The sequence below is a fragment of the Acomys minous genome, assembly GCF_964271855.1.
Source record: "Acomys minous genome assembly, chromosome: 3".
Classification (NCBI taxonomy): domain Eukaryota; kingdom Metazoa; phylum Chordata; class Mammalia; order Rodentia; family Muridae; genus Acomys; species Acomys minous.
In genome coordinates, this window is record NC_140485.1 from 35,143,043 (window position 1) to 35,168,931 (window position 25,889).

General features: G+C 39.3%; 1 protein-coding gene across 5 annotated transcripts in view; it reads right to left on the reverse strand.

The window, feature by feature from the left end:
- The window catches only part of FMN1 (formin 1), a 367,926-nt gene that overhangs the window by 173,563 nt on the left and 168,474 nt on the right, over positions 1–25,889 (reverse strand). For all 5 annotated transcript variants that reach the window (XM_084776574.1, XM_084776572.1, XM_084776573.1 and 2 more), the window contains one exon: positions 637–1,430. In XM_084776574.1, coding sequence (XP_084632700.1) covers positions 637–1,430 — 794 coding nt within the window. The remainder of the gene's footprint in view (positions 1–636; positions 1,431–25,889) is intronic.

Sequence of the window (25,889 nt, forward strand, 5' to 3'; positions counted from 1 at the left end):
AGAGAGAATGATCTGAGGGTGGGAAGATCAGGCCTGAGCACAACATCCCCCAGGCTCATGGCTCAGATGGCATAAAAGGAGAAAGCTTCTAGCGTATTCCGTTTCTCTCCTACGTGGTTACAGCACTGTGCCACACTCTTGCTGCCATGACAGACTGTAATCTCTGTGATCATAGGCCAAAATAAATTCTTCCACATTTTCCTCAGGTGTTTATCAGAGTGATAGAAAAAAAGATCAACATATGATCATAAAACTGGTTATCAAAAATTAAGAAAGAATATCGTAAAAGATATTGTAGAAATCCTCAGTGAACCAACAGTGCAGACTCTGCTCTAATTTATAATTACTCAGCTAATAGTCATGATGGAGTTGGCCCCAGCATGGTCAGAGCTGGACTCCTCTTCAGTACACGGACTGGAACATTTACCTTAAAGAGGAATCTGATAATCAACACATTCCTTCTAGAGGACCTGGCAAAGACAATCTCCCCCAGACGCTTGTGCATCCAAGGCATTCATCGTATTAGATTTGAGAATGGGTGCTACTCAATGTGAATATTGAACTGTCAATAGTAAAGCATCACTTTGGAAGAATCCTGTGAATTTGTAGCTGAGACTGGGCCAAGGAAGAGCTTACCTCTTATCACTTATTTGTATTCTAGTCCAATACAAAGGCTTCATGGGACAGCTGGGCTCAATTGCTGGCTTTCGAGGGCACTGGCTGGAGGAAGAGCTGAGTCCAAAGGACAGTCCAGGAGGAGGTGGAGGTGCAAGTCCTGGGGGAGGTGGTGGTGGTGGAGGAAGAGGAGGAGGAGGAGGAGGAGGACCTCCACTGACAGGAAGTGGTGGTGGGGGAGGAGGTGGAGGAAGGCCAGCACTTGGAGGCAGGGGAGTGGGTGGAGGGGGTGGAGGAGGTGGTAGTGGTGACCCAGGACTCACAGGCAATATGGGTGGTACTGGCGGCAAAAGTCCAAGTCCAGGTGGGAGAGGCGGAGGAGGAGGGATGGGAGAGGGAGGAGGTGGTGTTGGTGGTGTTGGTGGTGTGGGAGTGGGAGGCGATATCTTCTGCTGATTAAGTGAGATGCCTTCTCTCTGAAGTGGGACATGGGTGTCTTTGCTGTCTTTTGAGGGAGATAGCTGGGTTAGAGAGATATTCAGCTTCTTGGGTACTATCTGGTTGCTTCTGGCTGTCTTACTTTCACCTTCACAGGTCTTGAGAAATGTCTGTCTGTCCGTCTGGATGCACACATTTCTGAAGGCCTTTGGAGAGCAGTCATCGTCCGTGGAGACGCAAGCATCTCTCATCTCCTCACATCGTCCTCCCCAGCGCTTTTCTAACTGTTGCTTGAGATTTTCAATGGTGTCTTCAAGGCTCGCTGTTATTAGTGCATGCTCACCTCGGATGTGAAATGTTTTAAGTTCAAACTGAGCCTATAGGGGAAAAAAAATCAGCAGAAAAGTAAGACTTTGACACTAGCAAACCCCTACTAGACATTCAGTGGTACCATGAATGTGTAAATGTACCATAATAATGGTCCGTATAATGCAGGAAAACAGAGACAATTGTTCAAGAACCCAAAAATATGAATTTAAATTTCAGAATTTTCCAGAGAACTACAACGAGGGGCTGTTGGGTAATTTCAGAACTCATGGGAGATTCCTGCCACGGATTAATGTTTAGAGCAAATCCTCTGCTTAAGAACTTCCACTCCACTTTAATATCAAAGGCAGGAGAAATTAATTGAACAGAGGTTTGGACACACTTGAATATATCTTTTATAGATTTTGGTGTGGATTGAGAAAAAGAAGGGTAGGAGCAGGGAGGCAGTTCTGAGCTCGTGTTGGTGTGAGGCTGCAGCATCCTATGTTCCTTAGAGACTGTCCCCATCAGCATTCCTCAGCATTGCCGAGGAAACAGGAAGAGCAATGACTTTCACAGGTACTGAGAAACGTCTTTCTGTCTGTCTGGATGCACACATTTTCATTATCTGTCTGGTTTTTAAGTTTCCAGATAAAAGCTGATCAGGGCCACTGTTTTATCTATTTCTCACTGCTGGCCCTCACCCAGATTATTAGCTCCACCAGATGACATCAGTAGAATAGTGTCTATATATCTGTACCCCAGCAGAGAGCACAGCAATGGAAAGATAGATAAAATCACAGAAACAGTCACATGTGCACTCCCTGTCTCAAGGGCCTTGCTTAATGGCTATTCAAGTCTTTCTCTGCCACAACCTCAGCCTACAGATATCTTGAGTGGATGCTACATACAAGGGTATAACACTTTACCTTAAATGTTAAAGAAATGTTCAGTGCCCTAGTCAGCAAGGTTAAATAAAAAGGGGAGCGTTCTGCCTTCACTGAGATAAGTTTAACTATACTTTTACTAGGTTCAAATTTTCCCAATATTGATTCTGATAAAGCAATACCCAAATAGCAGGAGATTTTAGAGACTAAAGTTTCTGATGGCTATTCCCGTTCTTAGACATGGTAGCCAGGGCAACTGTGAAGAAGTGGAGAGACCAGGACAGTAAAACGGGCAGCAATGATGATGGACTAAGAACCTGAGTCTCAATTCACATGATCTATCCCATGTTTAACCTGCTGCTGTCTAGGTTTGTGGCCTGAGCCAAGCCTGTTCCCTCAGCGAAGATAACAGTGATCATTTCCAGGGTATTTGGTCTGTTTGTTTTGTATTGCTTTGTTTTTTAATGATAACATTGAGATGCTTCGTGTAAATCAGGAAACTTCTGTTTGTATTAATAATAATGATAACAGCCAAATAAGAGGTTTATAAATTTTTATAAAACTTAAAATAGCACTTTGGTTGAATGAAGGCAAAAAACTAGTAGAAGCTAAAGCCATCAATATGAACAATATACCACAAATACAAAAGTCTGCTCAAGTTTTCACGTGTTCTATTACCAAGTACCTGAGAGCAACTTCAAGCTTTATCCAACTGCGAGGTTAGGGTTATCCTTGCTTCAGCATCCTTCCAGGTCCATCCTTTCTCTCCCCACCTCTCCTACCTCCTACTGTAATTTCTACTCTGAACTACTCATTAACATTTCATTTTAATGTGTGTGACTACTTCAGCTTTGTCACCACAGAATTACTTTACACTGGCGGTCATGACTAAACTTTCAAGACTAGTTTTTTTTATTGCTTTGTACTGACAGGTATTGCTGAGTCAAGCAAGACTAACAGATATGAAATAACTGCAGAGACACACATTCTCTGAAGAAATTCCCCTTCATAAAGTAACTGAGAAATATCTATAAGTAAAGGCCCAGGCCCCATCTCTCAAACAAATCTGATGATACATGTTCTTAAATATTGTTTTGGGAGCTGAGTTTAATGCATAAGCTTAATGGAATAGGCAGAAGACAAACGGAGCAGGTTAATGTCTCCATATCATAATTTCCCATTAAGTAAACGCAGGGAAACTGGATAATAGCAGTATCTACTTTCCAAAGTAGCCATGGTGCGTGGATGAATACAATTTGGTTCTGTATGTCTTAATTTTGTTTGTTTGTTTTGAGACAGGGTTTCACCCAGCTACTCCACTCCTTGGAATATATCCAGAAAATGCTCCAGCACACAACAAGGACATATGTTCAACCGTATTCATAGCAGCCTTATTCATAACAGCCAGAACATGGAAACAGACTAAGTGTCCCTCAGTAGAAGAATGGATAAAGAAACTGTGGTACATTTACACTATGGAATACTACTCATCTATTAAAAACAAGGAATTCCTGAAATTCGTGGACAAATGGATTGAACTAGAAATGATCATAATGAGTGAGTTAACCCAGAAGTAGAAAGACTCAAATGGTATATACTCACTTATATCTGGAAACTAGCCCAAGGGACAGGTCCCATCAAAGTCTTCACTTACCAGGAAAGTGGGACAGAGGGGAAGATATTCTACTGGGACTCTAGGTGAGAGAAGCATGGGAGAATGGGGAAACAGAACGATCCAGAGGGTCCTAGAAACCTACAAGAAGAACATTATGATAGGCAGATCTGGGCCCGGGGGTCGTGCTCAAACTATGGCACCAGCCAAGGACAATACAGGCTGTAAACTTCGAACCCCTAACCAGATCTAGCCAATGGACAGGACATTCTCCACATGAACTCTGGTGCTCCATATTTGACCACGTCCCTTGGATTGGAAGGTTTGGTGGCACTCAGAGGAAGGATAGCTGGCTACCAAGAAGAGACTTGATACCCTATGAGAATATACAGGGGGAGGAGGTCCCCCTCAGTCACAGTCATAGGGGAGGGGAGTAGGGGGAAAGTGGGAGGGAGGGAAGAATGGGAGGATACAAGGGATGGGATAACAATTGAGATGTAATACGAATATATATGTGTATATATATATACATATATATATACACACACATATATATACATATACACACATATACATATATATGCGGCAGGGTTTCTCTGTAATCTTGGTGGCCTCTGCCTCCTGAATGCTGGGATTAAGGGTGTACACCACTACTACCCAGCTGAGTCCCCATTTGTAAAATAAGCAATTGAGGAGCATTTAGAACAAAGTACCGCATTAAGTCAAAACCATGGCTGTTGCCTTTTGTAGGGCCAACACGGCAGAGACCAATGACCACCCCATTACACATGATTGCTAAGGTAATGTTCTATCTATTCTGCTCCACGCTTCAGACATACCCTTTAACCTCCCCAGCTGCCAGGCTTTCTGTCGCCCTCTTCTTTTCTTTCACAGCAGAGCTTTTAGGGGTAAAAACCACTAAAAAAGTCACGCAGTGTTTGTTTTGTCTGCTTTCTCGTCCATTTACTTGTAGCCAAATTACAGTTGGCTCCTGTCCACTCTTCTATGAGAACTCATGGGATTTTGCCAGCATTTTTCAGTGGATTTCCCCTGCTCTCTCCATTTGTGTTGACTGCAGCTGGCGTCTTGAAATTGGACATGAACTCCTGATTCCACCCCACACTCCTCCCATCAAGATATTTACCTTCCAGCCTCTCTGATCTCACCAGTCAGCCCCAAAGTCCTTACCCCCTCATTCCTCAGACGTTGGCTCACCAGACATCTTTTTGCCCTTCTTTTTCTCACATACTCTCTCTTTATAATGCTTTCTGTATTCAGATGACAAATGAAATTCATTCAATGATATGCTGGCAACTTCTAAATTGCTGCCTAGAGGCTGTGATTCCAACTACCTTTTAGATTAGTATGCCTACATATTTAACCAGCTACCACAGATTCCACAAGTCTAAAACCAAGTCTCTTAGCAGCAATGCAGTTTGTTTTACCTCTGAAATTCCTCTTACGCCATCTGGAATGGCCTGTGCACCATGTAGGCTCCTCATTCCCTCTCAATTTTGACTTAGTCTTTTGTTTTCATCCATGCTACCGAAGCCTTTCACTGGGCCCCTTTGATCAGGACAATAGTTACACATCTACCTGGCTTTATTTGTTTGTCTTATGTTTTGTTTTAAATTTAAATTTAGCTAACTCTGATTCCAGGAAGATTTTCTTCATTAAAAAAAAAAATCTCTGTGTTTTATTCCTTGAGACCTCTTCAACACTTAGCTATTACTTACAAACATGTGTGGAAAGCACTTATCACAGAGAACTCCAGGGCTCACTTCTCTGCCTCCTTTCTGCACTTTGGGCTCTTGCCCCTGGCTGAGATATGTCCTGGATTCCAGTCTTATATAACTTCTTGCCTCTTCCAGGACCATGCTGTTTCATGAAAATACTGTCTTCTCGGGACTCCTTTTCTTTACAGCAAACACCCAAGGAAAGATTACCAAGAGCAAATTAACCAGTATAGACTCCACAAGTAGGTTATACATAAATTGTATTCACCTGCAGAGGTAAATAAAAAGGCAAACAATGAATTCCCAGGCACTCCACACCAACCTTCAGAGATGATGATGAGAAACCCGACTGATCACTAAGATTTGATGCTTGCCCTCTTACCCAAAAACAAAAGCCAAGCCTTTGCCCATCACCACTCAGTAATCTCCTTGTCTTGGTAGAAAGCCCTTCATTTGACCCACCCATTTCCTAGCAATTACCTCAAATGTGTTTGGGAGTATTACACACCAAGCATCTCAGGTCCATGCATATCAGGAAATTATCTTTTTGGAAAGCTGATTTTTTTTGTTTGTTTTTTATTTTAGTTTTTGTTTTTGTTTTTGTTTTGTTTTGTTTTGTTTTGTGACAAGGTTTCTCTGTGTAGCTTTGGATGTATTGGACTTGCTTTGTAGACCAGGCTGGGCCTCGAACTCATAGCGATCCACCTGCCTCTGCCTCCCTAGTGCTGGGATTAAAGGTGTGGGCCACCACACTCGGCTCTGAAAAGCTATTTTCTTTACTCCCTTTGCTACCTTTCTCTGCACATAAAAGCCACATGCTGTTTTCCCTGCTATGTCTAGAATCATCTCTAGAGAAACTGGTAAATGTTTTTGTGAGTGGAGTTCAGAGCACAACTTTGCTTGATAATCATGCATTTACTCTAAGGTAATCTTTCTTAGCTAGAAATCCTGATTCTCTTTATGAATCATCACGCCTAGAATTGAAGAGCCCAAGCTACAAATAAAACTCAACAATGGGACATAATGCATCTATAACTTGTGCATGCTCCTTTACTTAAAAGAGGGAACCCACAAGAGTCTGTTGATTCATACCTATGCCTTTCAAAGGCACAACCATCAACAAGGCAACCCCAATTAAATCATCCTGCTTTCTTTCTTCAACCTTATTTCTATCAGTGCAAGAGAACATTCTCAGGCTCGCTCCCCCTCAGAAGCAACTGGAGAGCTTTGTAGAAGATACTGATCAGGTCCATTCCTGTAGACTTTCCCTTGTACTGGCAGTATTAAGACTCCCTAAGACTCTCTGTTGGGAGCCAGAACTGAAGCCAACATCAACTGTTGTTCATCTTTATTCCGATCTAACATAGATAATATGGCACCATAGTGCCAGTGCCTTCTCATGGCCTTTCCTAATTCTGGTATGCCCCAGTAAAGAGGCTATTTCTTCAATATTCATGTTGAAAGAACAGCAATTTATACAGTATATGCTAAATTTTTTACATAGTACTTGTAGCTCATGAAAACTTGGCCTCTAGCTATTTTTTTTTTCAGACATTTACCTATACATTCCTAAGTTCATTTCAATGCATGATCCTCTCCCACACCCTACTGCTTACAATACTGCCTCATCAACACCTTCAATCTCTTATTTCCACTCACTGAAAAAAGACCTAGGAAAAATTCATTCAAGTTCAGCTTTTCTTGGTTCTTCTAGACACAATCTTTCCATTGTCTGTATTGCCAAAGAACTTTCTAGGTAAGAATTGTATAATAGTCATTTATGCTTATCTTTTTTGAAAATCTAAAGGCTCTAGGCAGTTGGGAACCATATCTTATGCATGTTTAAACTTCCAGAACATTACATAGCTTTTGGCTAGGGTAAGTATCCACAAATGCTTAGTGAGGTGAACTGATTGATTGATTCACCTTTAAGCACTCACCTTGAGCCTCCTTATTTCTCTCCAATTACAAATGAAACTTCAATAAATAAGCAAGAGGTTCTCTTTGTCTTTATGGTACTCCTATACACAGTATAAACTGCAAGACCTCAGAGTTGTCAGCTATCAGCCATCACTAAGAGATTGATGCAGACTCTCTTGTTTGTGTGTTTGTTTTTTCCCTGCATCTCCTCTTTACCTAACCTCTCTGGGTCTATGGATTGTGGCTTGGTTATCATTTACTTAACAGCTAGTGTCCACTGGCAAGTGACTACATACCACATTTGACTTTCTGGGTCTGGATCATCTTACTCAGGATGTTTTTGGGTGTTTTTTTTTTGTTGTTGTTTGTTTGTTTGTTTGTTTTTTAAGGTTTTTTTCCCCTACTTACATCTATTTGCCTACAAATTTCATGATCTCTGTTTTCTTTTTTTAAAGAGCTGAGTAATACTTAATTGGGTAAATGTACCACATTTTCTTCATCCATTTGGTTAAGGGACATCTAAGGTGTTTCCAGTTTATGGCTATTATGAATAAAGTTGCAATGAACACAGTTGAGCAAGTGGCCGTGTGATAGAATGGAGTATCCTTTGGCTATATGCCCAGGAGTGGTATATCTGGGACTTGAGGTAGATCGATTCCCAATTTTCTGAGGAACTGCCATATTGATTTCCAGAGGAGCGCTCCCCTTGTTCCACATCTTCGCCAGCATGAGCTGTCACTTGGGACTGAACTTAACCATTCTGACAGGTGTAAAATGGAATTTCAGTGTAGTTTGTATTTGTATTTCCCTGATGGATAAGGATGTTGAACATTTCTTTAAGTGGATCTCAATCATTTGAGATTCCTCTATTGAGGATTCTCTGTTTATAATCTATATGCCATTTTTAAATTACATTGTTTGTTTTTTTATATCAAGTTTGAGTTCTTTATATATTTTGTATACTAGTGTTCTATCAGATGTGGAATCAGTAAAAGTCTTTTCACGTTCGTTAGGCTGCTGCTTTGTTTGACTGACAGTGCCCTTTGACTTACAGACAACCTTTTTAGTTTCACAAGGTCCCATTTATTAATTGTTTATCTTTTTGTTTCTTTAATATTTTATTAATTTGTTCATATTACATCTCAATTGTTATCCCATCTCTTGTATCCTCCTATTCCTCCTTCCCTCCCTCTTTCCCACTCCCCTATGACTGTGACTGAGGGGGACCTCCTCCTACTGTATATCCTCATAGGGTATCAAGTTTCTTCTTGGTAGCCTGCTATTCTTCCTCTGAGTGCCACCAGGCCTCTCCATCCAAGGGACATGGTCAAATATTAGGCACCAGAGTTCGTGTGAAAGTTCTAGCTAGAGCAATAAGACAACAAAAGGAGATCAAAGGGATCCAAATGGGAAAGGAGGAAGTCAAATTATCCCTATTTGCAGATAATATGATAGTGTACATAAGTGACCCCCAAACTTCCACCAGAGAACTCCTACAGCTGATAAACACCTTCAGCAAATTGTTTATCTTAGTACTTGTGCTATCAGTGTTCTGTTCAGAAGGCCATCTCCTGTGACAATGCATTCAAAGCTATTCCCCACTCTCTTTTCTATAAGGCTTAATGCTGCTCTCTTTTATCCACATAGACTTGATAAATATGGATCTATTTGCATTCTTCTACATGCAGACATCCAATTTGACCAGCACCATTTGTTGAAGATGCTCTCTTATTTCTAGTGTGTATTTCTGGCTTCTTGGCAAAAAATTGGGTGTCCATAGGTGGGTGGATTTATGTCTGGGTCTTCAGTTAGATTCCATTGATCAGTGTGTCTGTTCTTATATCAATAACATGCATTTATTATTATTATTATAGCTCTGTAGTACAACTTGAAGTCAAGTCAAGGATGGTGTTACTTCTAACAATTCTTATATTGTTCAGGATTTTTTTAAGCCATCCTGAGATTTTTGTTTTTTCATATGAACTTGAGAATTGCCCTTTCAAGTTTCATAAAGAATTGTGTTGGGAGTCTGATGAGGATTGCACTGAATCTGTAGATTGGTTTTGGTTTTGGCAGGATGACCATTTTTACTATGTTAATTCTACCAATCCATGAGCATACAAGATCTTTCCATCTTCTAATAGCTTCTTCAATTTCTTTTTTCAAAGACTTGAAGTTTTTGTTATACAAGTCTCTTACTTTTTTGGTTAGAGCAATCCCACAAGATATTTTATATTATTTGAGTATATTGTTAAAGTTGTTGTTTTTCTGGCTTCTTTCTCAGTCCATTTGTCATATGTGTATAGAAGAGGTATTGATTTATTTTATTTTTTTAGGTAATCCAATGAGATGATCATCATGTGCTTTTTTTTTCAGTTTGTTTATATGGTGGATTAGATTTACTTATTTTAATATATTGTACCATCTCTGTAGCTATAGGCTAAAGCCTTCTTGTCGATGGTTGATGAGCTTTTTGATATATTCTTGGATTCAGTTTACAAGTATTTTATTGAGAAGTTTTAAATCTTTGTCGTTAGATAAATTGGTGTGTAATTCACTTATTTGTGGAATCTTTATGTGGTTTAGGTATTACGGTCACTATGGCCTCATAAAACAAGCTCTGCTATATTCCTTCTGTTTCTATTTTGTGGACTAATTTGAGGAGTGTTGCGTAGAGGATGTTTTAGCTTCTTTTAAAACTCTGTTATGTTATGTAAACATGTTTTTGCTTTAATCTGAAGTGTGGGATTTGGGACTGCTTTAGCTTATCCTCAGCTGATAACAGCCTCATGTAGGGTGTGGTCAATGCCAGCCGGAGTGAGTGGAATTCTGATGCCTCCAGGAGAGTATAAATATCAGAGCGAGAGAGAGGAGAGGACTTTGAGACAGATGGAGGAGAAAGAAGGCTCCTCATTCATCCTGCTACATTTGCTGTTTGCTTTTGATGGATTGCTAGATATCCTTACAACTGAGATTGGTATTTTCCCAAAGAACCCAACAACCCTAACCAGCCAGAACGAAGTATAAAGAGGTCTACACCCCATTTCTCCACTAACCTTCTTCCTCTCCTACCTGGGGTGGAGGTTGGGAGGGAGGTAGAAGCATTGAGGAACCCCAAATAAAATAGAGTTTTAAAAACTATAGTGTGGGCATTAGCTTTTCTTTTAAAGCCGAGTAAAATTCTGTATTAAAACTATTTGGCCTTGGGTTTTTGTGGTTTTTTGGTTTTTTGGTTTGTTTGTTTGGTTGGTTGATTGGTTGGTTTTTTTGGTTGAGAGTCTTTTAATGGCTGCTTTTATTTTAGTAGGTTTTATAGGTCAGCTTAAAGTGCTTATATGATCTTGATTTAACTTTGGTAAGTAGTGTGTACCAAAATTATCCACTCTCCATTTGGTGAAATATATCATTTTTAAATTAAGTCCTTAAGATTCTCTGGATAGCCTTGAGGTATGTTGTTATGTCTCCCTTTCCATTTCTAATTTACTTCTTTTGGATATTCTCTCTGCCTCTTAGTTAATTTGGATAAGGGTTTGTCTATCTGATTGATTTTCTCGAAGAACCAACTCCTTGTTTCATTGATTCTCTGTATTGTCCTCTTTGTTTCTATTTAATTCATTGCAGCTTTCAGTTTGATTATCTCTAGCCAACTACTCCTCTTGGGTGTGATTACTTCTTTTTGTTTTAGACCTTTCAGGTATGCTGCTGTGTTGCTAGTGTGAGATCTCTCCGATTTTTTTTTTAATGTAGGCACTTAGTGCTATGGACTTTACTCATAGCACTGCTTTCACTGGGTCCCATCAGTTTGGGTATAGTGTATCCATTTTCATTGGCTTCTAGACAGTGTTAAGTTAATTTCTTTATTTCTGTCCTCACCCATTTTTCATTCAGTAAAAGAGTTGTTCAGTCTCCAAGAGTTTATAAGCTCTTTGTTGTTTCTGCTGTTGTTGATGATGATACTTGGCTTTAATCTGCAGTGGTGTCATAGGATACATTTCAATTTTCTTGTATTTGTTGACACTTGCTTTGTGAGTATGTGATCAGTTTTGAAGAAAGTCCCATGAAGTGCTGAGAAGAAGGTATGTTCTTTTCTGTTTGGGTGAAATGTTCTGTAAATATCTGTTAGGTCCATTTAGTTTGTCATCTTTGCAGTTTTTCCTTTGATTACTTTTGGATTGAAGTCTATTTTATTAGCTATTCAACTGGCTACACCAGCTTGTTTCTTATGTCCAATTGTGTTGTATAGCTTTTTCAACCCTTTACCCTGAGGTAATATTTATCCTTGATGTTGAGGTGTGTTTCTTAGCTGCAGTTCTAAATCATGGATCTTGGTTCCTCATCTGTTACGTCAGTGTGTATTTTTTTTTTTTTTTGAGAAATTGAGACAATTGATATTGAGAAGTATCAATGGACAATGATTATTGATTTCTGTTATTTTGGTGGTGTTGGTGGTAGTACCATGTGCTCGCAAGTGTGTGTGTGTGTGTGTGTGTGTGTGTGTGTGTGTTTGCATGCACTTCCCTTCTTTTGGTTTGCGGGTGTTAGATTATTTATTTCCTCTGTTTTCATTTCCTTAGTTTGGAGTTTTCCTTCTAGCACCTTCTACAGAACTGTATTTGTAGACAGATATCATTTAGATTTAACTTTATCGTGGAATATATTATTTTTGCCATCTACAGTGATTGAAAGTTTTGCTGGTTATAGTAGTCTGGTCTGGAGTTTGTGATTCATTAGCATCTGAAGCACATTTGTCCACATGCTTCTGGCTTTTAGAGTCACCATTGAGAAGTTAGGTGTAATTCTAATTGGTCTGCCTTCATATGTTACTTGGTCTTTTTCCCTTGGGGCTTTTAATATTCTTTCTCTGTTCTGTATATTTAGTATATGGATCATTATGTGGCAAGGGGACTTTCTTTTCTGGTCCAATCTATTTGGTGTTCTGTATGCTTCTTGAACCTTTACAGACATCTCCTTATTTAGGTTAGGAAACTTTTATTCTATGATTTTGTTGAGCATTTGAGTTGAGATTTTTCTTCCTCTATCCCATTATGCTTATTTCTTCTTTTCATAGCATCCAAGATTTCCTGGATGTGTTGTGTCAGGAATTTCTTAGATTTAACATTTTCTTTGACCAATACATCCATTTCTTGTACTGTATCATCACTACCTGAGATTCTCTCATCCATCTCTAATATTCTGTTGGTGAAGAGTCCCCAGTAGTTCCTGTTCGAATTCTTCAGTTTTTCATTTCTGTAATTCCCTGTTGGTCTTTTCATTATTGCTTCTATTTCTATTTTCAGTTCTTGAACAGTTTTTTTTTTATTTCCTTCAACTCTTTATTTGTTTTTTCTTGGCTTTCCATAGGATTTATTCATTTCCTTTTGATAGACCTCTTTCATCTTCATATACATGGGATATTTTTGTTTTGTTTTGTTTGTTGTTTTTTTCTCTTTCATGTGCTTCAGCTATGTTGGAATATATACAGCCTGCTGTAGTAGGATAAGTAGGCTCTTGTGGAGACATACTGTTCTGGCTATTATTGATTGTATTTTTTATGTTGGCATCTAGCCATCTGAGTTTGGGATGATTATAGGTCTAGGTACTGATTTTTGGGAAGTCAAGAGGGGATGATCTGTGGAATCCACAGGAAGCATGGAGGGTGGGGTTGAGGGGTATAGCTGGGAAGAGCATGTGGGGGTGGGTCTGCTAGGGGAAGAGGGAAAGAGAGAGCAGAGAAGGTTTTTGGGCACGCTACCTGATTTTCTGGCAGGTGTGGCCTGTGGCTGAACACGGGGTGTCCCTGAGGCAGACTTTTAGTGGACACATTGCCATCATTTCTGGCCTAGAAAACTCAGTTTTGAAAATTAATGTTTTTCTCAAAGTTAGTGTTGACTGTGTCTAGTTTTAAAAATTCAAAATACATAATGTAGATAAGTGTCCTCTCTCTAGTAGACTTAAAGGCTATTCCCACGTCAGTGAGAACTGAATCACATTTGTGATTCTAATCTGATTAGGATCTGGGCTTTATACAATACCCCCAGTTTCCTCTGGGGCTGGTTCTCCCTTACCCCACCAAATCCTCATTATTTTTTAATATCCTCCAAAGCACTACCTTTCAGAGATACCATCGAAAGAACACACTGTTCTGAAACTCAAGCAACAGGAGGAGACATTTGCTTGTCTGGTCTCCACCAGCATGTCTGTCAAAGAGAAAGTGGAAAAATGCCTGCTGATGACAGACACCAGGTTAGAGCCAGCAAAGTACAAAAAACAATCCACTGACATTTTGCTGTTGTTAAAATATTGTCTCCTATTGGTGCTGCCAGGTCAAGCTCAGTTAAAACATCAGTTTACCTTCTATGTGACTGGAGCAAGTCAGGCTTCTCCAGAGACCCTTCCAAATTCTCCACCCTTGTGTTGGGCAGAAGTCAGATAGTTCTTGAGAACTACAGAGAAGGACAGAAAAGCTGGACCACTTCAGAGAAGTGCAGTGTAAACTGCAGGGAGCCAAGGAAAGGGAAGCCAAGGCAAGTGGAACCCAAAAGACATGGAAGGCTGGGAAGTGATAAGTTTAGTTCTTATAGAGCACTTTGGTAAGGGAAGAAAATGGTGTCCCTGTGGTTTTGGATATGGCCAACTAGGTTTTTCTGTTCTGTTTCATTTTCATAGTTACATAAAGACTATAACTGCCTTTTATGTAACTGGCCTACCTTTTGCCACAGTAAAATCAAAAGTCACTATTTAACGAAAAGAATGGCATTGAGTTTATGAAAAGGCTATAAATTTCCAATAGCTGGTTTTAATTAACCATTATCAGCAATTTTCTTTCTTCTTATCAGAAATAAAAGCACATCAAGTTACAACCAAAAGGGCATCTCAGGGACACTCAGAAACACAAGGCACATCTGATATAAGACTATAATGAGAACCCACTAAGAGTGAGAGAAACAGGATCGGGGAGGGAGAAAGAATATTCAAAGCAATGAAAAGTTCATTCAGGCTGATGTGGGAGTAATCCCAATACAGGAAATGCTGGGGAGTGAGTGCATGTGCAGTCAGTCTGTGAGAGCAATTCTGACGCTCAGCAAGAACAAGGGCAGAGGCCAGCAGAGCACTGAGCGCACTGCCGGTAGTCTCCATTTACCTATTCTAGCTCTGGTAATTTAGTGAGGCATACCTTGTTGACGATGTTCCCACCTGTGTAAGAGCACACAGCTGGGAAATGGTCATAAAATAATTCAAATCCTTTTAGGCATCAAGATTCATGTTCCTTTCACCATACCATTTTGAATGGTTATCAAATGACTAGCAAGATAGTAAGTTAACCAGAGTAGTGATGAGTTTATATATATATTGATTACTTATACTGGATTTGTTTTATATTACAGTGTATAATTTTGGTAACAACAAGAACACTGGCTTTCATCTTTTTATTTCTGAAATGAAGAAATGAAGTACAGACACATTAAGTAAATGGCTACTAAGAAATAGACTTGGGTCTAGCATGCATCTTATCATGCAACTCTAGTGAGTAACAATTTTCCTATTAAATACCTGTTAGGAAATCAAAATACCAAAACAAATATAGAGATTCTTCCTTAACAGAGATCTTTGGTTGAAACATGCTTTTTCTGTCCTTCTGTAAAAGCAACTGGAGTCATTAAACAACAGATTGAAACTTGAATCGTTTCCATGTAAATGGCAGAAAGAGTGCTGACTAAAATGACCAACAGAGCTAGCTCCCACTTTTGGATACTTAAAGTCATGAGCTCCTTGCCCTTAGCCAATTTTTAAATTTTCTCTAAGCTTCATTTTATTGTCTAAAATTAGATATTTAAATTTTAATCCATGACATTTCCTCTAGCTCTACAACATTAATAATTTCCACACACACTAGACTTATCTTTCTCCCAAATGGCCTTGAATACAGACTGCTTTAGTTTTGAAAACACCATGGCAGCTTAGAGCACAGTATTATGCAGTCTCTATAAAGAGCCCCAGCTTTCACTATCAAAGCAAATGTGCTCATGAGGTCAGGCAGACTCACTAAGGTGCTGGGAAAACACTTCAGTAGTCAAGTGTCCAATGCAGGTAAAATTAGACGTAGTTTTGAAAGGTGATATTTTAAAGAATTCAGTAACAAACTTTCAAAATAAGCAACTATAACTAGGGATAGTCACAAAAGTAGTGGGAAAATAAAAACAGAAAGAAAAATGTTGGGAATTTGCAGTGAGGTTTGTACTTGGGGAATAAAACAAAAGTGTAATCAACATGTGTTTTGTGAAATAAATAAAGAGAAATAATTATTGAAAGGATATCTTGGTAACATTTTATTTCTAATTTTTTTTAATATCACTAGAGTATAGCTCATAGGCTGAATACACAATGGAATATCCATGAAAATAATTTTCAGTCTTCTTTTTTTTCTTTTTTCTTTTTTGGTTTTTCCAGACAGGGTTTCTCTGTGTAGCCTTGGCTGTCCTGGACTCACTTTGTAGACCAGACTGGCCTTGAACTCACAGCGATCTGCCAGCCTCTGCCTTTCAAGTGCTGGAATTAAAGGCATGCACTACCATGCCCAGCTCAGTCTTCCTTTTCTTCAAAGTGCAACTCTAAACAGAATGAGCAAACCCATGACTTCACATCTTTAGGCAAGAAGCCAACACACTACTCTACTCTATAGAGAGAAAAGAGATCACTGGACCATTATGCCTATTACCACTACAAACGCCACAACTAGCCAAGCATGGTGGTATACACCTTTAATCACAGATGCCCCATCTGTACAACAGTTACATTTTGGAACTAGGATATGGTATCATTTGAAACTAAATTATGCTTGATTTGCACACACCCAGCTTTCAGCTTTGAATATCCTTTCACTCGTTTTGTTTTGTTTTGTTTTTGAAGAATCAGGGGGAAACTAAAAATGACTATCCAGCAAATTAAAAAAAACTTGTCTAATGAGGGTTAATAAATAAAGAACCAGTTGTTAAGTTATTCTGGAATAAAACGACGTCTGAAATTTATGCATCAGGTTCTAGGTTTCAGGGCCAAGTGGTATGGTTTATTAGGTAAGGTGCTTGCTTCCCAACTTGACAACTGGGTTTGATGCCTAGGACCCTGTGGTAGAGGAAGAAAAATGACTCCAGCACATTGTCCTCTAGTCACATGTGTCCCTCACCAAATAAATAAATAAATACATACATAAAGTATTTATGTGTGCATATTAAAGAATATATAAAATATTAAATACTCCTAGAATCTTTATATATATTAATATATACTTATGTTAATATTATATATAACCTATATCATAGAATAGAATAATAAAATATAATAGTATATAATTAATATCTATATTAAGATTCTAGGATTACTTTCTACAAAACGATGTAGACCTCTGATAACCGAATGTCACTCATGTGAATGATTAAGATAAAGTTTCCTACTCATGGCTGGCTTCTCGCAGTGTTGTTTACCTGAACCAAGGAAGCCATGGACTCATACTCACTACATCAGAGAAGGGGCTCTTTGCTGTCTCTAATAGTCAGATACTGTAGAACAACCATCTCCAATGTACTAGACCTTAAGAAAATGAGCACCAAAACTCTGTACTTCGAGGATGCTTATGTTGAAGTTGAAAACAGCAGTGCAGTCATGTCATTTGTAACTTGAAGTGACACTGAGCTGGCAAGGACAGTTTCTATCAAGGTACTAATCACATGTAAGTTTTTACTTGACAGCTATGGAAAACATCAATGAATTGAGTTGATTTGTTCAGCAAAGGCACCCCAGGTCATCCATGTTGCTTTTCTTATACTGGCAATAATCTGGTGTAAGCCCCAAACATTCCTTCTCACTCTTTAAACTTATTTTTATGAGTAAGCCAGGAGGTACCTGGCCTTCTAGCTTCATTATATGAGCAAATGACCAACGATGCATGCCTAGGCCACAGTCACCTTCTCCTTCACACTTCAAGCCTTCCCAGGGATTACTCAGTGGATAAATCTACACTGAATTGGTTCTAAATTGTAGGGTCACCAACAGAGAAAATAAACAAGGAGACATTAAAACCAGAGTCCTGGCCTAGAAAGCTTCCCTATGTTTCCAAAAGCTGTTTGCCCCAGTCAAAAGGCATACTTATTGTATTAAGGATAAGGTGACAGACAGACTTCAAAATCAAGTGCAATCTCAAGCTTTCAGTCTCATGGACCCAAGGAGAAATATTTTCTGACATACACTGAGAAGCAAGGGAAAATACAATGAAAGATTCATCAAAGAACCTGGCATTAGTTCATCAAGAAGTTATGGCATGAACTTAAAATTTTATTTCATATTTCTGACTCTATTATTTTTACCTGTAAAATGTATGCATCAGAATACCAGAGCGTGCAGCTACATTTATGTCAATTTGGCATAAGCTAGAGTCATTTGGGAAGAGGGAATCTCAATTGAAAAAAAAAAAAAAACAAATGCACCACCAGACTCGCCTGTAGGCAAATCTGTGGCACATTTTCTTGGTTGATGATGGGCGTGGGGGAGCCAAGCTCATTGTGGGTAGTGCCAGCCTTGGGCTGGTGGTATAGGTGCTATATGAAAGAAGGCTGAGCAAGTATGCTATGGGGAGCAAGCCAGTAAGCAGCACTTCTCCATAGCTTCTGCTTCATCTCCTGCCTTGACTCCCTTAGACTATAAGCCATAAGATAAAATAAATCCTTTCCTTCTCAAGTTGCTTTCATCATCGGATTTTGTCAGAGCAATAGAATCCATGACTCTAAGACACAGGGTATTTACAAGTCAGGCTTTCAGAGGAGTGTTAGTGGTTCTCTAAACAGGTTTCGTGTTACTGTAAAAGGAACAATTCAGATTTAAAAACCATTACACTTTTGATGTGTATATTTGGATACCACCCACATATATATTACTAGTATACTTTGTCTTTGTGGGCTGATTGCTTTGTTTGCACTGTTGTTCTCAGTCTTTGGAATTCTAATATTTCTATCGTATCTTTCCAGATCTGTTCAGAAGCACTGAAAACAATTTCAATGAGTAGAAAAGTTGTGATTGCACAAGTCTCTTTTCTTTCCTTCATTCCCCCAACTCCTGCCAAGCCTCAGCACACATAAACATCAGACAATAGAGTAAATCATGTCTTCAAAACCTTAAAAGTACTACAGCTTAGAGAGACACAAGTGTCTAAGTCCTTCAAGGAAATGCTAAACGTCCTCGGTAACTATTACCAGGTTTTTGCTCCTTGTGGTTCATTCTCCAGAACTTCTTCTTTGCAAGTCTGAAATGATATATGACTGGTGATAATCACCTGGGATGGAGCTACCAGGTTCATCAGGATTCTCCGACTGAGAAGTACGGGTGCTGGCCAGAGTGTGACTGACCAACCCAAAGCTCTATGTTGAGATGTTCTGTTGCCTTTAATGCTGTAATGTTACATGTCCTCACATTTCTTACACTGTATTTACTATCATATTATTGATAAGAGCACTGATTTTTCTCACACTAATTGATCAATAATAGGAATAACGAAATGGTGACAAATAAAAAAGCTTCCCATGCTACAATCCACAGACCCAGAGAGGCTAAGTGACAAGGAGGGCTCAAGGAGGAATAGATGGATCTCCCTGGGAAGGGGAAATAGAAGAGATATTGCAGGTGGACTGTGGGAGGGTGAAGACAGGAACAGGGGGGATCAGGAGGGGAGAGGATTGAGGTTAAGAATACTGGAAGAGACAACTAGAATTGAGGCAGGTACTTTGGGGGCAAAGTAGAAACCTTGTGCAATGGAAACTCCCAAGAGTCTATTAGTGTGACTCTAGCTAAGACTCTTAGTAAGACAGGATACAGAGCCTGACTGAACCATCTCCTATAACAGGCAAGACTTCCAGTAGAGGGATTGAGATACTAATCTAGCAACAAAAACTTTGACCTACAATTTGTTCTGCCAGCATGATGTACTGGGTTAAATTGTAGGAGTGGCACAGAAATTCTGAGTGGCTAACCAAGGACTGGTCCATCCCATGAGAGGGACCCTACCCTTGACACTGCCTGGAACACCAGGCCAGATGGCCCAGAGACCTAGGATGGAACCAAACACAACCAGAAAAAAAACCCAATGAAATAATGAAATGATGCATAATGATATTATGCTAAACTCATAGATTGGTACCTAGTCCAATTGTCATCCAGCAGCTGATGGAAACAGATGCAGAGACCCACAGCCAAACATTAAGTAGAGTTCAGGGAATCCTGCTCAAAAGGGAGAGGAAGGATTGTAGAAGCCAGGGGGGTCAATGACACCACAAGAAACCCCACAGAACCAACCTGGACTCAGGGGCTCACTGAGACTGAACTGACAACCAAGAGCCTGCATGTGTCTAGCCTTGGATCTGTATACATGCTAACCTTGTGTAGCTTGGTGTTTTTGTGGGACTCCTAACAGAGGGAGCAGGGCTATTTTTGGCATGTTTACTTACTTTTGGAACCTTTGTCTTCCTACTAGGTTGCCTTGTTCAGCCACAATATGAGGAGAGGTGCCTAATCTTATTGTAACTTGAGATGCTATGTGTGCTTGATATCTCTGAGAGGCCTGCCCTTTTCTGAAGGGAAATGGAGGAAGAGTAGTGTTTTTCTTAACCCAGCCTTAAGAATGGATCAATATTAGTGAAACAGAGTAACTAACTTAGTTTTTAAAATTGTCTTCTAAACAATATATTCGGTTTTTTCCTTAGTTACACAGAACATCACCCATCAAAATAGACAGAATTACTCCATGGTACAACTAAATCAGTTGCCTCATATACTTTGGTGGTCCAAGATGAAGACTAAAACTCCATCAGGGTCATTAGCTTCACCTTCGTGCAGAAGACCCTACACTGCAAAACTGTGGCTGGCCCTGCCTCCCAATACAGTTTTCATGGAAGATGAAAAACACTTATAACAAGCCTCAGAAAAACTAACAACAAACAAACAAGCGGCATGGCTGAGAAACATCATAGGGCTTAAATAATAGCAGCTACTAGGAATTAAAATTTATTCATAAGCTAAGACTACAACATAGAGGTCCTTATATAAATGTTTATGATTTATGCTTAGATGATAGAGAGTTTAGACACTCAAAATACTGTTGCTGAATAAAATCCATTCTTTCTTCTACACAGCTTGCAATAAGTTGAATATATATATTAAGCATACACATTAAAAAGCCAGGATAACTTATGTGCATAGGACACATTCTGTTGTAATTCTTTTGAAGCAATTTTTGGTTGTTTGTTTTTGCCCTTGTTTTTTTGTTTGTTTGTTTTGTTTTTGTTTGTTTGTTTTGTTTTTTTAGGAAGGAAGGAGGGGTAAGGGAGCGAGGGAGAGAGAAAGAAAGAACAAAGCAAGAAAGAGAACACAGGGCCTTGTACCGGCTCCCTCATCTAGGGAAGACTGCTAATATGTTCACAGACATACACTGGTCCAAAGCACTTAGGCTTCCTGTTGTATTTACAAAGCCCTGTGCATAGTTCTCAAACATCTAGCTTAGGCTGCCACCGCTGGACTGAAAACATCCACATAAATAGCTAATGGCATCTGAAATTCCCCAGCTTGGTAGATTTTTTTCCACCTCATTTTCCTTTGGAACTTTAGATTTCTATGGTGGTTTTAGACTTGATCCTCTTGCTATATCTAAGACTATCCTGCCCCCTGTGATCTTTTCTTCTACCATCCATCCAAATATATGTCAAGTTCTTGAGGTTATTTTTTTTTTTTTTTTGTCTCTTGTTTTCTTTTGTACCCCTAGAGACGATATTGCTGAATTAAGGACGTTTTCTAATGTTCTCGGTCAACTCTTAGGAATTTCTAGTTACCCGTCTCTAGTTACTTGTAAGCACCGGGTTCAATAGTTAGAGAGAGGGTGGGGTGGGGTGGGGGACAAGTATGTGTGTGTAGGAATGACTGAGTAGCATCCGTGAGAGGACTGTCACTTACCAGGCTGACGCATCTGATGGCTCTGAAACAAACTCAAAGCTGCTAAGGGCACCACTGACTGTGACAATGACCTTCCCTCTAAATCTCATGAAACCCTAGCCCTCAGAAGCCCAAAGTTCTAGGTCCATCTCACAGAGACAGTGCTTAAGTTTGTTTTGTCTACTGGATCTCGCAGCTAAATTATTATATAATACACACAGGGCCCAGATGAGAGTAAACAAACGAAGTGACCCAGAATCAGTCAAAATAAACATTCTTTGGTACACCAAATATTGCTGTAACTGTGAACAGATGCCACGTTTCTGTTTAAGAAGCATTTTCAAAGCACTGTTATTATTCTAACACAATTAAGGAATGAGAATGAAAGCATTTAATTCGATGAATATACTTCAACTATTTTAAATTCATGCACGTGCACATGGACACACACATACACACACAGAGGTTGTTATGGTTCCCAATTCTCTTTTACTGGAACAGATAACAAATAATAATAATAATAATAATAATAATAATAATAATAATAATAATAATAATAAAAACTGGCATGGAAACACCTTGAGCAACGAAAAGCACCTTGATATAGCAGCTCTTATGGTCTGGGCATGAAATCACCCCACCTAGCCCCAGTTCTTGTATTGAATGAAGCCTTGGGTCTCATGTGGCAGCACTCATTGGGAAGGTTCTAGAAGCTTTAGAAGGTAAGGGAGGCCTAGCTGGAGGCTGCACACATGTTCTCAAGGGCTATATCTTGTCCTGGTCCCTTCCTGTGCCTCTCTTCTGTCTACTGTGAGGTGACTTGCTTTGTTCCACCACACACTCGGGCCTGGAATAATAAAGCAAGCCTACAATGACCCTTTGAAATGTGAACTGAAACTTTTGAATTGTTTTTCTTAGTATTTGTCACCGTGGTGACAAAATGATTAATGCAGCATGCAAGGCAATGTGGGTGATAGATTCCCCACCCCTCAGTCCCCTGCTGGAATGGAGAGAATATTTCTAAGTTTTTGTACAAAAGTAATTTAGCTTACCAAGGCATGGACAGTTAGGGGTCTGTCTAAGAAGTGGCAGAGATGTTTCTTGAGTTGAATTGCTTCATATGAGATGCTTGCAATTGAGAATGCTTAGAACTGGTGGGGTACAAGCTACAGAGTATACCCACAACACCCCAGCTTGCATATAGCTTTGGGACCCCAAAATTGTGCCCTTCTGAGTAACAGCACAATTCTAAAACCCCACGGAAAAGGTCCCTTGACCACAGGGCATCAGTACCCACCATTTCTAGAAAAGTTTTGGCAAAGTGTCACATCAATTCATTTGAGCTCAAAGAGAATTGATGTGATATTTAAAAACAGATCTGTTCTTTGTATAAACATGAATTAAGAAAAATGTGAATCCCCCATCTAGGTTTATTTTTAAGTAGAGGCTTTAATTATATATTTATAAACCTAGGGTGTTTGATGCCTTAAACAGTTAAGATACTAAGTGGAGTTTGGCAGAACATACATTCTGATCACTACACAGCTGATGATACTTAGAACATCAAGCTTCACAAGAAATGCCCTTCTGGAGAGATGCTGTCGGAAGAACTTGGAAGGGATCAGATCTCTCTTTGACTCTATTCTGTTTTCCTGGAAAACAGACAAAACACATTCTCCTTCCTCCCTCTTCTTTTCCACTAATCTCTCTATTACTTTTGATTGATACCCATCTTTGTAATTTGTGCTTTTTGAAAGGATAATTACTACAAAACCAGTTTTTACCCTAAGTAAATAGATGAAATGAATGCAAGTAAGTGTCTTATTTTCTAGCTGATCAAAAATAAAGTATAATGCACAAAATGTTTTCATCATATATCTTAATGCTGTGCAACATTTAAATGTCATTTCAAATTTATTTTAGCAGAGGATGACAGATAGTTATATTATTTTTCTTCCCCATAAGCCATTTTAGACTTTACAGCTGCACATATTAACAGTATAAAGAGCCGGGGGCCATATCACCCAAGAGACCAGCCATAACGCCTTCCCAAGGCATGCAACAGTTAATACCTAAGTGCATATGCTCATGATGGAGGGTCAGCCTCATAATGTTCCATCGTGATACATGACAGCTGTGCTGATCCACATGATGGCCACCTTGTTGTTTCACAGAATGGGCATGTCAGCCACAAGAGATAACTTCTCAGTCTTCTGCCATGTACCCTTCAGGAGAAAATGAACTGGCCAAGTAACTATGCCAGTCATCTGCCTTAAACAGTCACAAACCACTCACACTCTAAATATTTAGATTACTAGGAATTTCAAGCTGGACCATCCCTTTTCCTCCAGTGTACAGCAGAGCCACAGAAGGCTTTCTGTTGCGTGCACTTGAACACGATATTAATACAGCATATGAAACTGGTTAGAGTGGCTGAGGTGTTTGGAAGAAAAGAATTTTGATTTTTATAAAGATTGGCAAGAAGATCATTTTTTCATCCAAATTTTGTTAAAATGCACTCTCATCTCAACTGTATTTGTTAAGAAAACAAAACTATTTCAAGTCACTTTCTCATTTGTATTTGCTTCCATGTTATTTTATATTTTTAAATTAGTTCATCATAGATAATAATAGTGTAGAGTTGAATTCAAGCATAACCTCTCTGTGATGAAAATACTAATAATCCAATTCTATGAATGGAGTTCATCAAAGAGGAAACATGTTTCCCTGCCTGTGTATGATTGGTTTTATGATTTCAGGGTTGCTGTGCAAAATCATCCAGCAATCTTCCGCAATGTTCTCTTGACTTCTGGGTAATGTTTTTCTTAAAAATATTTTGCAACCAGGAGTGTCTGGATGCAGGTTTGGGGAGGGGAGGGGCCACTGGGGGGGGGGGGGGAAAGCATTCCAGGAGGCATTACCAATAGCTGGCAGGCTTTCTGTCTCTTTTCTAGGTAATGAGGTTGCTAATGAGCTACGAGTGAGTGATGCCATTAAAGTCCAAGATTTGAGTCTGAGGCAAAAAACCCAAACCAAACAAAATGGAAAACAAAATAACAGTAAATGTGAACATTTAGCCATATTTCACAAACCTACAGAACTTCATCTGAGAATTATAAAGTAATCCATGTGTGATAAAGAATGAGTGTGGAAGGGGGAAAACTAATAGCTTTTGACGTTAAGAATGATTATTTGTTTTAAAAAATTAGTCAAAATAAACAGTTCAAAGGTGTGGCCACATGCTTCTTCAATTGCTTTGTGAATTCCTAACAGAAGTATGTTTAATTTTGTTTATATGTCTGAAAATGTTATCTCTACACGTGCAAGCTTAAATGACAGGCAGTATTGCCCTCCAGCTAGGCTATCTGATGGCCAGAGCTTCCGCTAGCTTTCTCAGCCACAGTTTCCATATGACAACTGTGATAGAGCAATGGACTGGGAGAAGAATTAGCTTTTAGTCACAATGCTTGTGTTCTCCTGTTGCTAACTGGCTGCAACCAGGCCACAACAACTCTCAAAGGGTGGTTGGCTGTTTTATCTATAAGAAGCCTATTCCTTTTGGAAGTGTGTCATCTCCATTAGGTGTACTGAGAGAAAAAGAATAGCCTTTAGGCTACACTGTATAATGGCTTTGAGTTTTTCATATATAAAGAATTCACAAATGACCACAGACATGTTACACACACCTTAGTTATAGATGGACACTCACAATAACTGTCTAAATACAGAATATATGGTAATTATCCATCTTAGATGAACTAAAAGTACAAATATCATTCCACCAGTAAAAAAATGACAAAATGTCCCTTTAAAAAAAATCCCACAAAAACAAACAAACAAAAAAAAACCTTTCTGGGAAAATAGTTTTCCCACCATTATTCTGAATTTAAAAAACACTAACTATTCTAATATAAGGAAAGAAAAAGAAGCAGAAAACACTATGGTTAACTTGCTCACTAATGTACATCTTACTGTGATGGGAAATACAACTTCCCACTCTTTGTTAAAGGTTTTAATTCAGTCATTTTGTAGTCACTGCATGGGGTGGGTAGAGGAAGGAAGAAAAGTCTGTGATTATAATGTGAAAGCATCTGTCAGGTGCCTAAGCCTGAGGTGAGTGAGAAGCCCATGCCTTCAGAGAAGGGGGCCCTGGGAATCGAGAAATAGTTTACATATCCCAATGAACATTCACTGGACTCAGTAAGTGAAAGCGCAATGAAAGAGAATGGGAAAGTATAGGCAAATGGCTGAATTATAAAGCAAAATAGCTGATATCAGAAGGTTTTAAATATTAGCCTAAGTACCTTAGACTTCATGTACTAGGTAGCCGTGACCTCTAAGATGGCTACAGGGGAAGGGTAATGACCTCAGAAGGACATGAGTGTGTATAAGCGAGGCTAAGCCCCTCCC